Source organism: Hyperoodon ampullatus (assembly GCF_949752795.1).
Source record: "Hyperoodon ampullatus genome assembly, chromosome: 5".
Taxonomy (NCBI): domain Eukaryota; kingdom Metazoa; phylum Chordata; class Mammalia; order Artiodactyla; family Ziphiidae; genus Hyperoodon; species Hyperoodon ampullatus.
In genome coordinates this window covers 54,864,123-54,882,289 of record NC_136918.1, presented here as the reverse complement: position 1 = coordinate 54,882,289, position 18,167 = coordinate 54,864,123, and the positions used below count along the sequence as shown (strand labels likewise).

Here is an 18,167-nt window from a genome sequence, read left to right as displayed (position 1 = left end):
CACATCAGAAAACAAAACAAAATCCCCACTCTTAGGGAGTTTGCATTTCAGGAATTGGATATTTATACTGTGTTTTCATGGTGCCATCTTGAAGATATTTCAATGTAAGTCAATGTTGCTTCCTGTGTATAATGCGAGACAACAACAGAAGCAAGTTTGGTTGGTGAGTAGGATGAGAGGAGGCAGCCATGAGTGTACTACACATAGCAGATGAACAGTATCCATTTCCCTGGGCCTTGGCATTGGGCAGTCTTTTAATTCAGGAAACACTTATGGAGTACCCATCGTGTGTCAGGCTCTGTGGTGAGCTTTCTTCTAGAGCAGGCTACCACATCACTCTCAGAACAGCAAAAAGAGAGGGGTATCTCTATATTTCTATTATTTGTAAGTAGAATTAATCCTATTACTTGTAAGAGGAATTAATCACTTTCTAATTACTTTTTTTTCTTGATAGACACCAAACACACACAGACACACACACTTTGTCCCCAGTGGCTAGGTTTCAGGGAAATTAAAGAGCTTAAAGCTAAATTATTAACAAGGCTTTTACTCCCTTACACAATCATGTTTAGAGAAAAGCTCTCAGGTAGATTTTAATGTCACCATTCCTTGGAGTCTAATTAGATATGGCCTTGGCATATCCCACCAGGGGCTTTGACCCCATTAGATATGGTCCATTCAGCAACAGTCCTATTTGCAATGTTCCTTCCAGCACATGCACTGAAGGGGATCAAGCTCTCTGTCATACTCATGCAGTTTGAGTGTGTACTGGTAAAACAAATAAATAAGACCCTGGAGAATTATACTAAGCCTGACATGCAATGTTTGGGGCATTTTAATTACCAAAAAAATTAGTTGTTTTCCACTCCCACTACTTTTAAACCTTTTGGGAAATATTATGCAGATGTAACTTGAATGCAACCGTTAGTAGCTTCATTAAAGGTTAAATTTGCATAAAAATTCATTAAATGAAAGCTACTACATTAAGGATGCATTACATTGTGATTGACTAAAACTTCATTTTGTTAATTAACAGTGAGACTTAGTCACACTTAGATAATACTGATAAATAGATATCAGTAGACCCTATTAAAAAGAATCAAAAATTGGAGGAGGTCATGCCATCTGGATAATTTTTTTGGTTAAGTTTGGCCAAGATACTATATTGTATGTTTCTATAGTGAAACATATTTTTTGGTGTATTTTTTCTTTTATTATAATAGGATATAATTTAATATATTCAGCAAATAGTCATCTGAATGGAACTTAAGGACCATGAAAATGAAGATCCAAGAACACAATAGAGAAGTTAAAATGATATGAACATGGAGAGTTGCCTAGTACAACGTGAATGGGAAAACTCGATGACCTGAATAGTCTGTTATCACTCTTCTGTCACTGGAATCTACTGACTTAAAAGACATTGTATGAGCAGTTCATAAAACATTTATATATGTAATTGAAGTTTCTCTAACTTAAGAGCTGGGGTATATGTCTTCTGGATAATTCATTGAATTTGCAGATTGAGTTGTGGGTAGTGTTGATTTCTGAAATTTCTACATCCATTAACTATAACATACTATTTATCTTTTTTTAAAGGCTCCTTATAAAAATGCTTAATGAATCTAAATGTAATTCAAAGGGTAAAATTCATTGTCTTTACGAAATGTAATTGGAAACATTTTTTCTTACTCTTAGAATAAGATTGAAATGGTTATTCAAGTAATGAAAATGGTAACGTGAAAAATTATGGCCTCCATAGGCCATCATTTATGCCATTGTCTTCTATCTATATATAACCTTTCCCTGAAATAAAACTACAAATATACTTCACTACAGATTTTACAAGTTGGCAAGTGTACCGTATCAGGAGATTCTACCAATTTCGTTATTTTAAAAGCAATCCTTTTCACATTTAGTGCCAAATAAAATAAGTTCCAAGATGGTTTCCAGGCTGATTTTCTCATTGAGGACCCTGAGGCTCCTTATGGTTTCTCATCGTTCTAAAACAACAGATACCTGTTTGGATATTCTCTTCAAGTTTGCCTTTAAATTTTGGAAAGCAGTGAAGGGTTTGAAGATCTAATAAGGAATTCACTTAGAGATAAGCCACCAAGTCTGATTCTTTGTCTTCATTTCCTGCAGAAAACAAATGAGGATAGCCCTTAAACAGAGACACTGGCTGAACAAACCTTGCCTGGTTGACTCATACATACCTTTGCCAGAGAGGGTGGTATGTGGACAAGAGTGGCAAAGTCAAATAGAGAAAAATAGAGATACCAGAGCCTGAGGCAACGGGCTTCTGAGGCAGGTTGCCCTAGAGGATAAAGCCAATTTGTTTTGTCCAGTGTTTTTCCATCTTCATTGTGGACCCTCATTGAACTGAGGTCCTTTTCCACTGGAGGTTCTGACAGAGTGTATGTGGGATGCAAGGAGCATCTCAGGACACAGGTTCACAGTGGAAAAAGGAAATAAGGATTCATATGGGGGTTACTGAGGTGAAGCAGGGTAATATTTGGTAGCAATTCTCTGGAGTCAAAGGAAATGTTGAAGGGGAATTTACACCTTTTCTCAGCACAAGACATTTCTCCTCCTTTTTGAGGTTTGAGCTCTAACAGTTCTCACTAGTTTTGCTCCTTCCTTCTTTCTGCAGCTTCACTCTCTGTTGCATCTCTCTCTGCTCTGTTATTTTACATGTAAAAGATGTCTAATAGGTTTTTTTTTTTTATCTTTATTGGAGTATAATTGCTTTACAATGGTGTGTTAGTTTCTGCTTCATAACAAAGTGAATCAGTTATACATATACATATGTTCCCATATCTCTTTCCTCTTGCGTCTCCCTCCCACACTCCCTATCCCACCCCTCTAGGTGGTCACAAAGCACCGAGGTGATGTTTTTGTTGTTCTTGTTGTTTTTCTGATAGCATCAGCTTAGGCCACAGAATAGAAGTGACAAGTGTCCTTTCCTCATTCTAAAGAATGGTGTTAATAGAAGTGACAAGTGTCCTTTCCTCATTCTAAAGAATGGTGTTAGTGCAGCAGCTGGGCCTATGAAGAGCGGGCTTAGGCAGCCCTGAGACTTGACAGCCAGGAGAGAAGGACATCAGCCTTTTCTCATTGTTACTTTCTCACCTCCATGCTGCGAGGGCAGGAAACAGCATGAGTCTGAAGGAGAAGAGGAAAGAGGAGCTGGAGAGTAAAAAATCAAATCAACCCCTCTTTCTCCCTGCTGGCAACAAAGATGAGGTCAAGCATCAGCTAGGGAAAGGCAAGAAGCTTGTCATGGTTTGTGAGATACATGTTTTGGTTTTGATTAGACTGGACCTTTTAAAGGTTAAAAAGATTTGCTTATACAATTCTTTTTTTTGGGGAATGGGTAATGGCAATGACTTTTATTTTTTATTTTATTTTATTATTTGTTTATCTTATTTTTTAAATTTAATTTTTATTTTATATTAGGGTATAGTTGATTTACAATGCTGTGTTAGTTTCAGGTATACAGCAAAGTGATTCAGTTATACATACACATATATCCATTTTATTTTTCAGATTCTTTTCCCATATAGGTTATTACAGAATATTGAGTAGAGTTCCCTGTGCTATACAGTAGGTCCTGTTGATGATCTATTTTATATATAGTAGTGCATATATGTTAATCCCAAACTCTTAATTTATCCCTCCCTGCCACCTTCCCCGTTTGGTAACCATAAGTTTGTTTTCTATGTCTGTGAATCTGTTTCTCTTTTGTAAATAAGTTCATTTGTATCATCTTTTTAGATTCCACATATAAGTGATATCATATGATATCTGTCTTTGTCTGACTTACTTCACTTAGTATGATGCTTATACAATTCTAAAGCAACCTAAGCTATGAGTTTTGCCCAAAATAGCATCTAGACGCTGGGAAGGAAGATCCTACAGGAAGTTTTAAACTGGTGAAACAAAATAAAGTCATTACTTGATTGTATCCTTTTGAGTTCATACCAAGATTTATGCCATTGGCCAGTGTAATATTTTGTTCTTTGGTTTATTTTTAGGGTTGCTTTGGAATCTTTAAATGAATAGCTTATTAACTTTAAGAGGTGACAGATGAATAGTTTCATTCTACTGGCTGTTTTCAAGGTGAAAAGATGAATAAGAAAGTTCAATGAATTGAATAAAGATGGCTTTGAGGATCAGTGTGTCTAAATTAGATCAATGAGGGAGAATAAAAAAGGTAGGAAGGTCAGGATTTTGTCTCTGTCTAATTAATTCGTGCCCCAACTTGTAAAGTCTGCATCAACCTTGACAAACTAATTTTTTTCCCCATTGCTGATATAGTTTGTTAATGTAGTTTCCTTTCTCTGGGATACCTTTTACTTCCCTGACTTGTGAAAAACACCTATTCATCTTGTGCATCACATCTTCTATGTAACCTTTCACCATATCACAGTCCGCAGTCTCTCCCAGATAGAACTGGCTGCTTGCTTTTAGTTTCAACATTGAACATTATCCAGACTTCTCTCAGAGTCCCTTTATTGCTTTATTGTAACTGTTTATTTAGAATTCTGCTTTTGTCTAATTAATGTGTGAGCTCCTTGAGGGCAGGGGCCTTGCCATATTTCTATTTGTAGTCCTAAAACTTAATATCATGCTTAGGATATACTAGATGCTCAACAACTATTTATTGAATAAATGAAGGAATATATTCAAAGAATGGTATTGTTTTCAAATTGACAGGAGACCAGGTAGGTGGTCCAAAGTGTCAGAAATACCAAGGAAGGATAAGATTCAGGTATTATTACCCAGAGACTCCAACATTTGTTACATAATTATCTTCTTTAGTCCCCCAGAGTTAAAGATTCTATTACTTCATTAATTATTGAAATTTAAATTTAAATGGAGTGATTCAGTTACTAATTGCATGTGGATGCAAATCTATTTATCTTTAGTTTGTTTTTCCTCAGAGAACCTTTGATGTGAAACATATCCTAATGCAAGTAGAATACTGTAGTTGAAAATACAAAACTGCTGCATTTGTATATTTCTTTTGTTCATTGTTTTCTTTTTTTTCTCCTTGTATTAGAAATAGGGTAATGTGTTTTGTTGAAACCGGAATAAATTTTAATTCTTGATGAGTACTTTCAATATTTAGACTACTTATGTTCAATCAGTGTGAAGTTGGTAAAGACTATCTTGTACAGTCATAGTAAATTTAATTATTATCAGCTGTTGCTTGTAGATGGTATGATTGCTTATATTCAGTTTGTTATGAGACATTTGTAAGCACTTAGCAATGCAATGAATTGTTTATGCAATAATTATTTTTCAAAAAGTAATTATTTTCAAAGTATGGGTGTATTCTCTTGAAATATAACATATAATCTACTTCTATTTGTGTTTTAATGCTGAAAAAAAGAAGTCTAACTCAGAAATTGTGAAATGAATTTGATGGACATCTGCTTTGACAGTAACTGTGGCAACAGTTCCTTAAAAATTGTTTCATGATATTATACTTAGTGACATTGGAATACAGCAAGTTTTAGTTTGTGACAACCAGGCCAATTTTCAGCTGCCTTGCAGCAGCATGTTTGTTTGTTTGGGACTCTTAGAGACTCAGCTGGCATGATGTTACTGGTAAACTGTTTGAGAACTATTCACTGGGCTATGTAGGAACATAGACCACCTGAAAATAGACATTGTAAATGCCTTGAAATCTAGTAAAAATAGATCTTAATCTTAGAACTTATTATTTTGTATGTAAAGCAGATTCTGTTTGTGCATTTTTCTGCTTGCTACACATAGGTCCTAGAAATGTACAATTGCCAATTATTCTAAGGAATTAACATCACAGAGGGGCATTGGTGTGGGAATTCCCCAAACTTTAACAAGATTGCTGGGCATGATACACTGAAGAATCCCTCTCCTGGATGATGCATTGTAATTCCTGGCAAAGATACCAAAGTATGCAGTGTGACTATGATCATTAAATGATGATCTGGGGAATGCAAATAAATTGAAAAAGTGTAGCATTTTGTTCTGGAAGCATATCTGTTGCATGATAAATGGTGATTTGTTATCCTAGGCAAAGTGAAGTTGCATAAGCATTGAGAATGAGGGTTCTGAAATTCAATGATCAAATGTCCAAAGTTATGCCTTTATTCCAAATGACTAAATTGAATATAGGGCTTAAGCATTCATCCTCTAGTTTGATTATGTCATTTAAAAAAGGCAAACCAGGGGCTTCCCTTGTGGCACAGTGGTTGAGAGTCCGCCTGCCGACGCAGGGGACACGGGTTCGTGCCCTGGTCCAGGAAGATCCCACATGCCGCGGAGCGGCTGGGCCCGTGAGCCGTGGCTGCTGAGCCTGCAAGTCCTCAGCCTGTGCTCCACAACGGGAGAGGCCACAACAGTGAGTGGCCCTCGTAGCGCAAAAAAAAAAAAAAAAAAAAAAAAACTGGCAAACCCATCACTTAGATTTGTTGGAGGTATATTGTGCTACTTTGTTTATGAGTTGATATTCATTGCTTTTGACAAGATTTGTCCTCATTTTTGCATCAAATGCTTAAGGTTAATTGTCCCTCAAATGGTTTGCTCATTCTGAGTTGCCTGACCAGCCCATGATGGGTTTTAGGTCTGCTGATATGACGATGGGAATCTTGGGGGAAGTCGGGTAGCTGCTAAAGTGATGCAAACTCTAGTGGATGATTGGGAGTGACTGGGGCTACCTCCACAAGGTCTGTTTAAGATGGAGTGAACTGGATACACTATCAGGCAATAAGCGGTAAAGTCTCTATTCTACATTAACCCTATTGTTTATTTTTGGTAAGCTACTTCATTATTTCAGTCCTCAGGGTCTTCACCCATAAAATTAGGTGGTTGAAAAATGGTAAAGTTCCTTTTAGCTCTATTCTTCTGTGATTAGGAATTAGCATAGATACTACATAGTTGACGTACAACTCTGATACTTCCTTTTTTCTGGGAACACTGCTGGTTATAGTTTGCAGTTTGTCTTATATTAAGTGGCTATATGACTGAATGTCACTTCCAGGCCAGGGTGGTTAAGAAGCAGGTAAACCTTTTGGCCCCTCTTTCTACTTCTGCTGGTGACTGTAAGATCAAGAAATGGCAAATCACAAGATGGAGGTAACTTGGGTCTCTTAATCACCATTTGGAGGAAGAGTTACCCTTTGACCAAGAATACCCATTTTGTGTAAAATAGATAGCTAGTGAGAAGCAGCCGCATAGCACAGGGAGATCAGCTCCGTGCTTTGTGACCACCTAGAGGGTTAGGATAGGGAGGGTGGGAGGGAGACGCAAGAGGGAGGAGATATGGGGGTGTATGTATATGTATAGCTGATTCACTTTGTTATTCAGCAGAAACTAACACACCATTGTAAAGCTATTATACTTCAATAAAGATGTTAAAAAAAAAGAATACCCATCTTGAAATTAATATGAATAAGAAGCACCTGAAATTTTAATGTTTCTCTATGTCATTACCCTAACTAATAGTTTGGGAGTATATAATTATAAGAAAATGTGCCGCTTCATGAATGGAGCCCACGTGACCAAACATCATGTGACATCTGTGGAGCGGCGGCGGCGGCGGCGGCGGCGGCGGCGGCGGAGGAGGATCCGGAGCCCCAAGCCTGGTCCGGCCCGGCCTTCCCAGCGCGCTCGGCCCGGCCCGCGCAGGCGGCGAGCCCCCACTCTGGGCCCGGAGCCCCCGCGCGGCCAGCCCCGCGCGGCCTCGGAGCGCCCGCCCCGCCCCGCCCCGGCCTCGGCCCGCCGGGCCCGCAGTGTGGTGGAGTGCCTGCTTGCTGTGCCCTCGGGTTATGACGACCCCCAATAAAGGAAACAAGGCCTTGAAGGTGAAGCGGGAGCCGGGAGAGAATGGCACCAGCCTGACAGATGAGGAGCTGGTGACCATGTCAGTGCGGGAGCTGAACCAGCACCTGCGGGGCCTGTCCAAGGAGGAGATCATCCAGCTGAAGCAGCGCCGGCGCACGCTCAAGAACCGCGGCTATGCCGCCAGCTGCCGCGTGAAGCGGGTGACCCAGAAGGAGGAGCTGGAGAAGCAGAAGGCAGAGCTGCAGCAGGAGGTGGAGAAGCTGGCCTCGGAGAACGCCAGCATGAAGCTGGAGCTCGATGCCCTGCGCTCCAAGTACGAGGCCCTGCAGAACTTCGCCAGGACCGTGGCCCGAAGCCCTGTGGCGCCAGCTCGGGGTCCCCTTGCTGCTGGCTTGGGGCCCCTCGTCCCCGGCAAGGTGGCCGCCACCAGCGTCATCACGATAGTAAAGTCCAAGACGGACGCCCGGTCGTAGGGACGCGCTTGCCCAGGCGGGTCTGCAAGGGGCCAGTAGGCGCATGGCAAATTCAGCAGCCCTGTCCCCTTCTCCCTCCCTCCTCTTCTTCCTCTTCTCTTCTTTTCCTCCTCTCCTACCTCCTCCCTTCCCTGCAAAGCACAACCTGCACCCCAGGGGCGCCGGGCTGAGCCCCTTTGATCTCGTCGTTGTCATCGTGTGTTTTGTACGTTGGGATTGGTCAGTTTGGTGGTGACGTGGGGTCGCCCCCGCCCCCTTTGTACCATGGGCAGGTGGGCTTGGAGTCCAGAGTCGGCCTGTGGGAGTGGACAGAGAGAAAGATTGACCGGGTGCTCTGGGGCACATGTGTCCCTGAGCAGGGAGGGTTGCAGGGCAGGAGAGAGGCTGTTCTCGCTGCAGAATGGCCCACAGGCTCTGACAGCCGCCAGGCTAGCGGGGGGCCGGGCAGTTCACTCTCAGCTCGGCCTGCAGGCATAGACGGGCACTGCTCTGCAGAGTAGGCTGTCCCTGAGGGCCCTGGACAGGCGGGCCACCGGTCTGGCGCTGGCGGGGATGGGGTGTCGTGTGGCTGTGGGCCGGGGGCCTTGGCACTCACACCTGACGTGTTGCACTGAACAAGACCAAATCACTGGTTGTGAGCGTACGTGAAGGGTGTGTCCAGTGTCCTGCGATGGGTCCCGTGTCACTGTTTACATGACCTATTTGTGTGGTTACATAGCCCTTTATTTAAAAGAGAGAAGTTCCTTTTACGAAGTTATTAAATTATATGTTTAAAAGCTAAAGAAAAAAAAAGCTGCAGAGTATTTATAAAACTGTCTTTTTAAAAAAAAAAAAAAAAAAGCGAGAACATTTGACCGTATAAACAGAAAAGGGAAGAAAGTATAATAGAACTTTGCTAGTTTAAAAAAAGAAAAAAAAAATCCTTTCTTGTAAACTTACAGACAAGTCTTTGTGGCTGTTGAAGTTTAGTTTTTATATACACAGAGTTATCAGACGTTATTTATAAAACTTAGTTAAAAAAAGACAAAAAAAAAAAAGCCAAGCCGTGAGCGACCAGAAGGCGCGTCCTGACGTCCTCTTTGCTATCTCTTTTGCAATTGTACCGAAAGTGACTTACTCCTTTGCCCTTCCTGCTTCCGTCTCTTGCCGGTGCCGTGGTGTTGTCTGTGCCTGGTGAGGTCTTGTGCAGCGTCACGTGCTGGTGCTTCTGGTGACCTTTGACCTGTGGGTGTCACTTCTTGTGTCTGTTCTCCCGTGTTTGTTTTTTGGATTTGGTTGTGGTTTTGCTTCTGCTGGCTTGTCAGGCCTGGGCTGTAGTGCCAGGCTGCGCCTGCTCCAGTGGAGCTTGGGATGTCTGTGCCTCCAGCCCAGCCTCTTCTGCTTTGGCGCCTACCCCAAGCCCCTGGGGGGTCAGATGCAGGGCTCTGCCACACCCCTCTGCTGACCCTTGGTTTCGCATGTGTGTCTCAGGCTTGGGCTGATCCAGTGGCAGGGTAGGTGAAACTGGGGGTCATCCTGGGCCCCCTTCCCGCCCCCTCACTACTTCCTTGCCCACCGTCTCTGGCCCTGGGTGGGGGCTTGCAGGGACCAAGGAGTCACTGTGGGTGCCTGCCAGGCCAGGGCCAAGCTGCCCCCGACTGTCTTCCTTCTGGCCTCCAGTCAATGTGTTTGGGCTCCAGCCACCAATCTGGGGTTTGTTCCGGTGGGTTTTGTGTGGGCCTCAGCAGGGGAACCCCAGGGGCCCGCGGCCCACTCATCCCAGAACTGTTTCCATGCTGCGGGACGGTGCTTCCCAGGCAGAACCAGGTGGTTTCGGGGCCCACCTGGGGCAGCCCCTTCTCCTTGCCTGAGGGCCTGGGGGTCTCCACCAGTGCCAGACAAGGGCTACGGTCTCCAGGGCCAGGTCCTGTCCCCCCTCTCCCCCTGAACATGCTGGCAGCTCTTGGCTATGGGCCTTCTTTCAACTCCCTTTGGGGTCTGTGTCTTCCAGGGATCCACTGCTTGGCTTGTGGAGGTGCTTCCCCGGGGCTGAGCCCACCTCCCCGTCCTGGCCACTTGGTGAGGCAGCCAAGTCTCCCAGACTTGGCTCAGGCAGCTGCTCGTAGGCATGTGATGGGGCTGCCTGTGGTGCCTGCCCCCCAAGAGGCTACTGCCCTGGCTCTGGCCGTGTGGGGCTTGGCTACTCCTTGGGGTTGCTGGTTGGCTTCTCTGGGGGCCCTGAACCCCTGAAAAAGCACAGACAAGTGGGCTAATGAAAAGAAAAACAATGCGGCCAGGCAGGGTTTAACCTTGTGGACAGCAGAATCTTCATCCCAGAGTTTATGGTGTGCCCGTGGGATAGGAGGGAGGAGGTGCTGTCAACTTCTGTTGTCTTGATGGGCTGATCTTGGCCGTAGATATTCAGAGACATTCCTGGCAGTACCCAGGTTGGCCTGCAATGGAGATTTTGACCATTGACTCTGAATCACTTAGTGGCTTCCTTTGCCTCCCTGCAGTCTGGCTTTGTCTACCTAAGGTCCAGACGAGAGTAGTCGATGTTTCTTGTAGCAGCAAGTTGGAATCACATCATAAGAATCCCTAAAGAGAGATCATGCCGTGTCCTGGACAGGGGAAGGGACAGGCTCCCTGTGTCCAAGTATGGTTCCCACTTTTATCCTGGCTGGGAGGTGGTCCTCCATCTCTGTGCACCCCTGCCATGCTGTAGACCTAGAGAGAGGAGGGTTTGAGGGTGGGCATGTGCTGAACAGAAATTGCAGGTCCTTGGTTTGGTTTACAGACGCTTCTGGAGTTAGTGAAGCTATACTTCCTTTCGAGGTTTTTGGATTTGGAGCAACTGTTCCTCGGGCCTGGGGAGCATCCTGCTCCCGTCAAGCCAGTCTCTCTGGGGCTGCTCTGCCCCTTCTCCCCTTCACTTTGGTTATTGACAGTAGATCCTGTTTCCACATGTGACTGTTCGGCGTCTTTCCGATTCTCGTTAATTCGTTTTTCCTACTGTGAGCGTGTTGTGTTCTCTCTCCTCAACTTTTTGACACAGCGAATTGAGGGCTTTGGCCGAGGCCAAGTCTCCCAAACTTGTCCGCTAAGTAAACCGTAATGTGCACCTTCCTTCACACCTTGCCCTTGCCCACCTCCTCCCTATCCCAACGTGGACACTCAGATTTCAGAGGAGAACCCTTTGAGAACAGGTCAGCTCCTGCCCAGAGTATGGCCCCAGGGAGCCCTCCCCATGGCTCCTGGCTGCTGCTCCAGGTGGCACTGCGTTTGTGCAGGTGAGAGGTTGTGGCTGCTGTGTGTTGTGCTGGTTTCTGCCGGGTGCCAGGCCTCCCTGGAGGCTTTTCTACTCTTGGTCCAGGCTTCAGGTCTGGGCATAACCCTGATCAGCAGCAGCAGCCTCGATGGTCGGTGCCTGGGCCCACGGCTCTGATCAGCTGCAGCCTGCTTTGGGATGGGTGGTCGAGCCCCATCTTGTCCCTGCGACTTCCCTCTCTGGGGTGGCCGGTTGGCCAAAGCTTCCGTCCACAGCTGGGAAGCCACAGCCTGCAACACTGTTTCCGCTCTAGGATCTTTTAAGTTACTTTTTTAGGCTGTGGTTTGGTGAAAGGAACCAACACATTAACGATTTTTTCCCCCAGAAGCCACTGAATAATTCTTGCTGGCCGTTTTTCGCCTTCCTTTTGGCTGTCTGGTTTTGAAGCAGATGGGAAGAGGCAGGGGTGTGCCCTCGAGACTGATGGCTTGTCCTGCTCTGGCCCGTGTGTCCTGAGCATGTGCTGTACCTGTTGGACCAGTCGCACACATTTCCACCCCACTCTGCAGCAGCAGCCTTGGTACGTGGGTGTCCCTTCAGTCTGAGCTAGAGTGTAGGAGAGCTCGTCCCCGATGACCTGTGAAGGGGGACCCCTCTAACAGCCTCATGTCCCAGCCCCACCCTTCCCCACATCCCCTCAATCTGAAGCCTTTAACCAAACGGGAGTGGGTACAGAAAGCCTTCTCCTGGCATCTTAGGGCAGCAGGACAAGGGCTGTCCAGTGTGTCCAGCTCTGCTGCTCTCCTGGCGCTGAGAGGTGGGCGGAGCAGAGTTGATCAGACCCTGCCTGCCCTGCCTAGGGCTGAAGACAGGAGGTGGGGTGGGTACGCTGGGATCTGCCGGGGTGGGCGGGGGTTGTTGAAGATCCAGGTGGGGAGGGGCCCCACTGGAGCACTCTGGCTGACCTGGGTGGCGGCGGCCTCGCGCCCTCCCTGCCCTGTGCAGTATTTATTGCTAAATTATTGTCCAGGAGGGGCGGCACTGGGCCGGGCCCCGGGTATTTATTGCTGTACATAGTGTATGTTTGTGATATATAAGGTTTTCTTTATTTTGTATATGATCAATAAACACCTTTTAAAGAGAAAAAAAAAAAAAAAAAAAAAAAAAAAAAAAAAGAAAATGTGCCAGTTGGGAGTCTTTTCTGTTTTACCTATCCAAATAGAAAATCCTAAAGACTCCACCAAAAAAGTAGTAGGACTAATAAGAAGAATTGAATATAGTTGCAGGACACAGAATCAATATACGGAAAATAGTTTTGTCTCTCTATGCAATCATAACAATAAAACATCTGAAAGAAATAAAGAAAACCATCTAGATATTAATAGCCTTTATGGGAAAACATTACAGCTAGTGAACAGATAGGAGTTTTGGAAACATAATCTTTGATGGTATTAAGGAAACAAATTCTATTTTTATTTAACAGATTCCCTGAAAACTCTCCAGGGTGTTAGAAGTACCTCTAGCTAACCTGGATGTTAGACTTGCTATTTAGGAAAATAAAATCTAATGCCCTGGAAATAATAACAATTTGATTAAAGATGTTGAGTGAGATGGGGAGAAAAAGTATTTTTCCTATTTTAATTCATTCCTGAAACATTAAACAGGGGAAGGAAAAATGGTGGAATCATTGGTTTCCTGGACTGGAAGGGATCGTGAAGATTTTGTTTTAATTCTAGTACTCTATCTTCAAAATGAGGAAACTGCAATAAAGATTAAATAACATCCTCATATCCCATAATTAGTGGCAGTACTAGGATTATAGTCCTGTGTACTGTTGACCATTTGAGGGGATGAGGTGATATCTTGCAGGCTTGTCCCTCATCACACAGTTAGAGATTTCTACCCTAATTTTACCTCTGATCATGATGATGATGATACAAATGTAAAACTTACATAACATTCATAATGAGCCAGACACAATTTTTATGTTTTAGAAGTATTAACTCATCTTATTCTTACAACCCAGGACTCACAGATCTTTCCTTCCAGAATTCAGATCCCTGCGTAGTCTTGGTCTGTGTGATATATGATGGTATATCACTTCTGAGATTGGGTTTTGGAAGACACTGAGGCTTCTGTCTTAGGTGCATACTCTCACTTTCTGTCTCTGTCTCCCTTGGATCATTCACCCTGGGGGAAGCCAGCTGCCATGTCATAAGCAGCTCTATGGGGAGGGCCAAGTGGTGAGGAAATGAAGCCTCTTGCCCACAGCTACTCGAGTGAGTTTAGAAGATCCCAGGACCCCAGTCGACCTCTCAGGTTACTGCAGCCTCCATCAATAGCTTGACTGAAACTTCACGAGATATCATGAGCCAGAACCACCTAGCTAAGCTGCTCAGAGATTCCTGCATTGTATTTAGGGTACTATTCCCAGCTGTATTAACACCAAATTGTTGTTGTGTTGTTGTTAATGACATTCATTTTTTTCTAGTTTCTATGACATATGGTTTTTAAAGGCTGCAGTTTAGAATTTGCCTCAACTGTGGAAGAAGGTTTGCTATTACCTGGTAATTTTAAAATAGGAAAGTCTCACAAGTAGACCAGAGATAATATGAGGCAGAAGAGAGTTGTGCTATAAGTCACTGATGCCTGCAGGTTAAGGAAAGGTGAAGGAGTGGGATGCATTAACTGAAAAGAAGCCTGCTGAGAGTGGACCCTTATCTCAGACTGATAATTGCCTTCTGTGTGTTAAAACTGGTATCTGAAAGCTGTTTCCTTGGTTACAGGGGACTTGATGCTCAGTAGTCAAAAGTAAAATGATTTCAAGAGTGTTTGTTTCACAGTTGAGTGGACTAAGAGAAAGTATCAGCTTTCCTTGTCCTAATATACTCTATGACCCTGGTGATGTCAAGGTTAGCACATTTTCTGGCTTGAATCACTGATACTCAACAACTGAAGATATTGGAAAACATGGTGTATTTCATGTGACCTAGATATTAAAAAAAAAGATTCAGAATGAATGACTTTGAGAAACAGTTCATGGGAAACATTTATAGGATTAATATAAATACTTCAGTCACGTTATACCTACGATGGTTTCAAAAAGATATTTAAGAATTTGTATCAAGGATATTGGCATGAAAAAAATGAGAACTTTATAGCTGGGCTGAATGTTGTGTCTAAGTAGAAAAAAGGGAGAAAATAGAAAAACATTGAAAAATTATTACAGATTGGATACATTTTTAATTCTGGTGGGACAGACCTTATAGTTTTATAACTTGTTTGATGCATTATACCTCTGGGAAGTCTTCCCAGACTCCCTTGGCAGTTAGTTGACCAGTTACTTTTATCTTCAAGTACCTGCCTGTAGACTTTCTTGTGGCATTGTGATCTTTGGTTTAATGTCTGTCTCTGACCATACCTGTCATGGTATTGTCACACTATGTGTGCATTGCTTGGCATGTATTAGGAGCATAACAAAATGATAGAGAATGGAAGAAAATTAAAAAGAATTCAGAAAAGGTAGTGATTCATACATTTTTATTACAAGTATACATGGCTGCTATTAGAAGCTGCTAAGTTTGATAGAATGCTACAATGGCAGGGAAGCAAATATTTGATAATTTAAAAAAAATTTTCAAATGAAGATGTATTGCATTTTCTGACAATACCAATAATTTTAATGGTCAAAATTATTATAAGAAACTTAATAATGGAATTTGCCATGATAATTTGATTCTGCATACTATTTTGTGTGTTATTAAAAGACCTACCTTTATTAGATTTAAGTAGAATCTAAAATAGATATTTATTTACACTTTTCAGGATGTTTTAAATGATTCAACCCATTCTTTCTTCACTTATACAAATTTCTAGTGTGCCTATTATGTGCCTGGCACTATTCTAAGCACAGAATCTTCAGAACCCAGTGCCTGGTATGAAAAACTTCCTGTATTCATAGAGCTTACATTTCAGTGGTGGGAGATATAAAATGAAATTATGCAGGATACCAAAAGTCCTTGTTTAGACATGCTAAATATAAGAAGCCTAATAGATTCACATGGAAATGTTGAGAAGGAAATATGTATATCTAGGACCTAGAGGAGGGATCAGGGCTGGAGATAAAGAATTGGTATATAGAAAAATCATGGTATATAAAGCTTTGGTATTAGGTAAAATCACCTAGGGAGACTGTGTCAATTAACAAGAAAGAAAGAGCGAAAGAGAGGGAGGAAGGAATGAAGGAAGGAAGGAAGGAAAGAAGGAGAGAAAGAGAAAGGAAGGAAGGAAGGAAAGAAAGAAGGAAGGAAAGAAAGAAATCAGAATAGACTATGGATACTTCAGTATTTAGAGGTCTGGCAAAACAGGATAATCCATTAAAAATACCATGAGATAGATGATACCAAAAAACCAAAGGGGGGGGGACAAAAGTATTTCAATAACAGGAGAGTAGCTTGTGCTGTGAGAGGTAGAGAGGACGACAGAGAACTGACTGTTGGCTTTTACAGGATGGTCCTCAGAGACTCATGTATTCCGACTGCTCCTTGTGATAATAGTAGTAATATCACTCTTAATAACAACCCTCCCTACAGTTCTTAGGCCTAGACACTGTTCTAAGTGCTCAATAGGTATTAAGAAATTTAATGTATAAATTAATATAAGAACCATCTTATTGGAGTAATGATAGAAAATATCTAATTGGATTGGGCTGAAACGAAAATGAGAGGCGGTTGTATTAGTTATCTGTTGTGACATTAAAAAAATACCCCAAACTTAGTGTCTTACAGCAAATATTTACTATCTCATCATTCTTGTAGATTAGAAATTCAGAAGAATTTAGTTGGTTGGGTCGGCCTCCGAGTCTCATGAAGTAGCCGTTAGATGTTGCAGGGGCTTCAGTGGCCTGAAGGATCCTGCTGTAAGATAACTCAGTCACAAAGCCGTTGGCTGGAGGGCTCAGGTCCCCACAGCCTGTTCTCAGAGGCACAGTTCCTTGCACTCAAGCCTTTCCACAGGGAAGGTCCCAACATGGCAGCAGGTTTTCCCACAGAGCAAGAGATCAAATGACGAGAAAGCTGTGACACTTTTCATGCCTTATTCTCGGAAGTTATATCATATCATTTCTGTTGTTTCTGTGTCAAAAAGGGAATTCCTAAGGAAATTTCTGCTCCACCTTTTGAAGCAAATGTCAAGGAATGTGTGGACATATTTTAAACCATTACTTTAGTGGTAAAGGAGTGTGGATCCCAGACATATGCAACTACTTTGAGAATTTTCTTTTGAGAAAGGTAGCAGAGAGATGAGATATTAACTGCAATGAGAGGTGAATGAAAAGTATTTGTCTTCTTTTTAAGGACACTATTAAGGCATATTTTGTGTTCACAGGAGTGGGAAATCAACATAAAGGCTGGAAAGAGGATACTCCCTGGAGGGCTTGGGTAGGTTTGGTGCGGGGAGGGCTCCATACAAAAAGGAAGGAACAGGGATGCTGCTTTCACAGAAATCAGAGGGAAGGCAGAGCATGGCGGGTACAGAGACAGGTAGACTGGGGAATTTTAGGGGGGGGGATGATGGGGTAATTCTTTTTGATATAATGTATTTTTCCTGGGAAGTAGTAGGTAAGTATAGCAGTGGAGAAGGAAAGGTAAAGAGGAGGGTACTGGGGATTTAAGAAAGGGAATGAGATGTGAGTTAGATTGGAGAGAAGGAAAATGAATTTACTATGGAAGGTATAGTAGGACTGTCTGGCTTCTGTGAGTGCCCATTTGAGATTCATGATCATAAATATAAGTGAGTTCAGTCAGCACATTTGTGGGATTATGACTGTCTTAGGCCAGATCATTATTACCACATGCCTGAATAATTATCATAGTTACCCAAATGGTCTTCCTTCCCCCAGGTTTCTTTCCCCTGCTACTGTCGCATCAATTGTCTCAAAATAATTTTCTGCATAAATTAAACTCTAGGCCAACAACATCATTAATTCTTCTTGATCTTGTAGGTCAAATGCTTAAATTTTGATCCCTAGGTCTGTCATAATACAGCCTAAGACTGTGTCTCCAACCACAGCAAACCATGAAATATTTTCCATTAGACAATGACCATTTTGCATTTTAATGATATGTTTTGTATTTTAGAGTGGTTATTCTGGCAGTTGTATGGAGATCTTTTGGAATAGGACATTACCAGATTCAAGCAGACCAGCAGTGAGACCATCACAGTAACTGATGATGACCTCAGTTAAAGCATTAGCAGTGGGAAGAAAGATGAGTCAGTGAGGATGAGAGATATTAGAAAGTAAGATATCTTGACTCGGGATAAAGGGATAAAGTGACAGGGAGGTATCTGGGATCACAAATAGATTTTTTTACTTACATGATTGTATAGATGGTGGTAATATTCAGTGAGAAACTGGATAGAAAAGGGAGAAACAGGATGAAGAGAAAGATTAGTTGAGTTTAATACATATAAAATTTGAGATACTTAATTTGCATGTACATGCAGATGTCCTATAGGCACCAGGGAGAAATGAGTCTAAAATTTCAGAGTGAGTTCAAGAATGGAGATCATAACTTGGGGATCATTAGCAATGAAGATTTAAAGATAGAGGAAGG

General features: G+C 42.7%; 2 protein-coding genes across 2 annotated transcripts in view; both read left to right on the top strand.

Moving 5' to 3' along the window:
* NAALADL2 (N-acetylated alpha-linked acidic dipeptidase like 2) overlaps nucleotides 1-18,167 on the top strand; it is a gene marked incomplete at its 3' end in the record, with an annotated part of 1,068,176 nt that overhangs the window by 105,523 nt on the left and 944,486 nt on the right. The window lies entirely within an intron of this gene.
* LOC307053504 (transcription factor MafG) lies at nucleotides 7,797-9,992 on the top strand. The gene has a single exon (XM_079704930.1). It carries the CDS (start codon nucleotides 7,818-7,820, stop codon nucleotides 8,304-8,306), a length of 489 nt encoding a protein of 162 aa, XP_079561056.1. The 5' UTR covers nucleotides 7,797-7,817; the 3' UTR covers nucleotides 8,307-9,992.

Bases quoted from the DNA above. Each gene is read 5' to 3' on its own strand.
- LOC307053504 (XM_079704930.1), top strand. From the start codon at position 7,818: ATGACGACCCCCAATAAAGGAAACAAGGCCTTGAAGGTGAAGCGGGAG.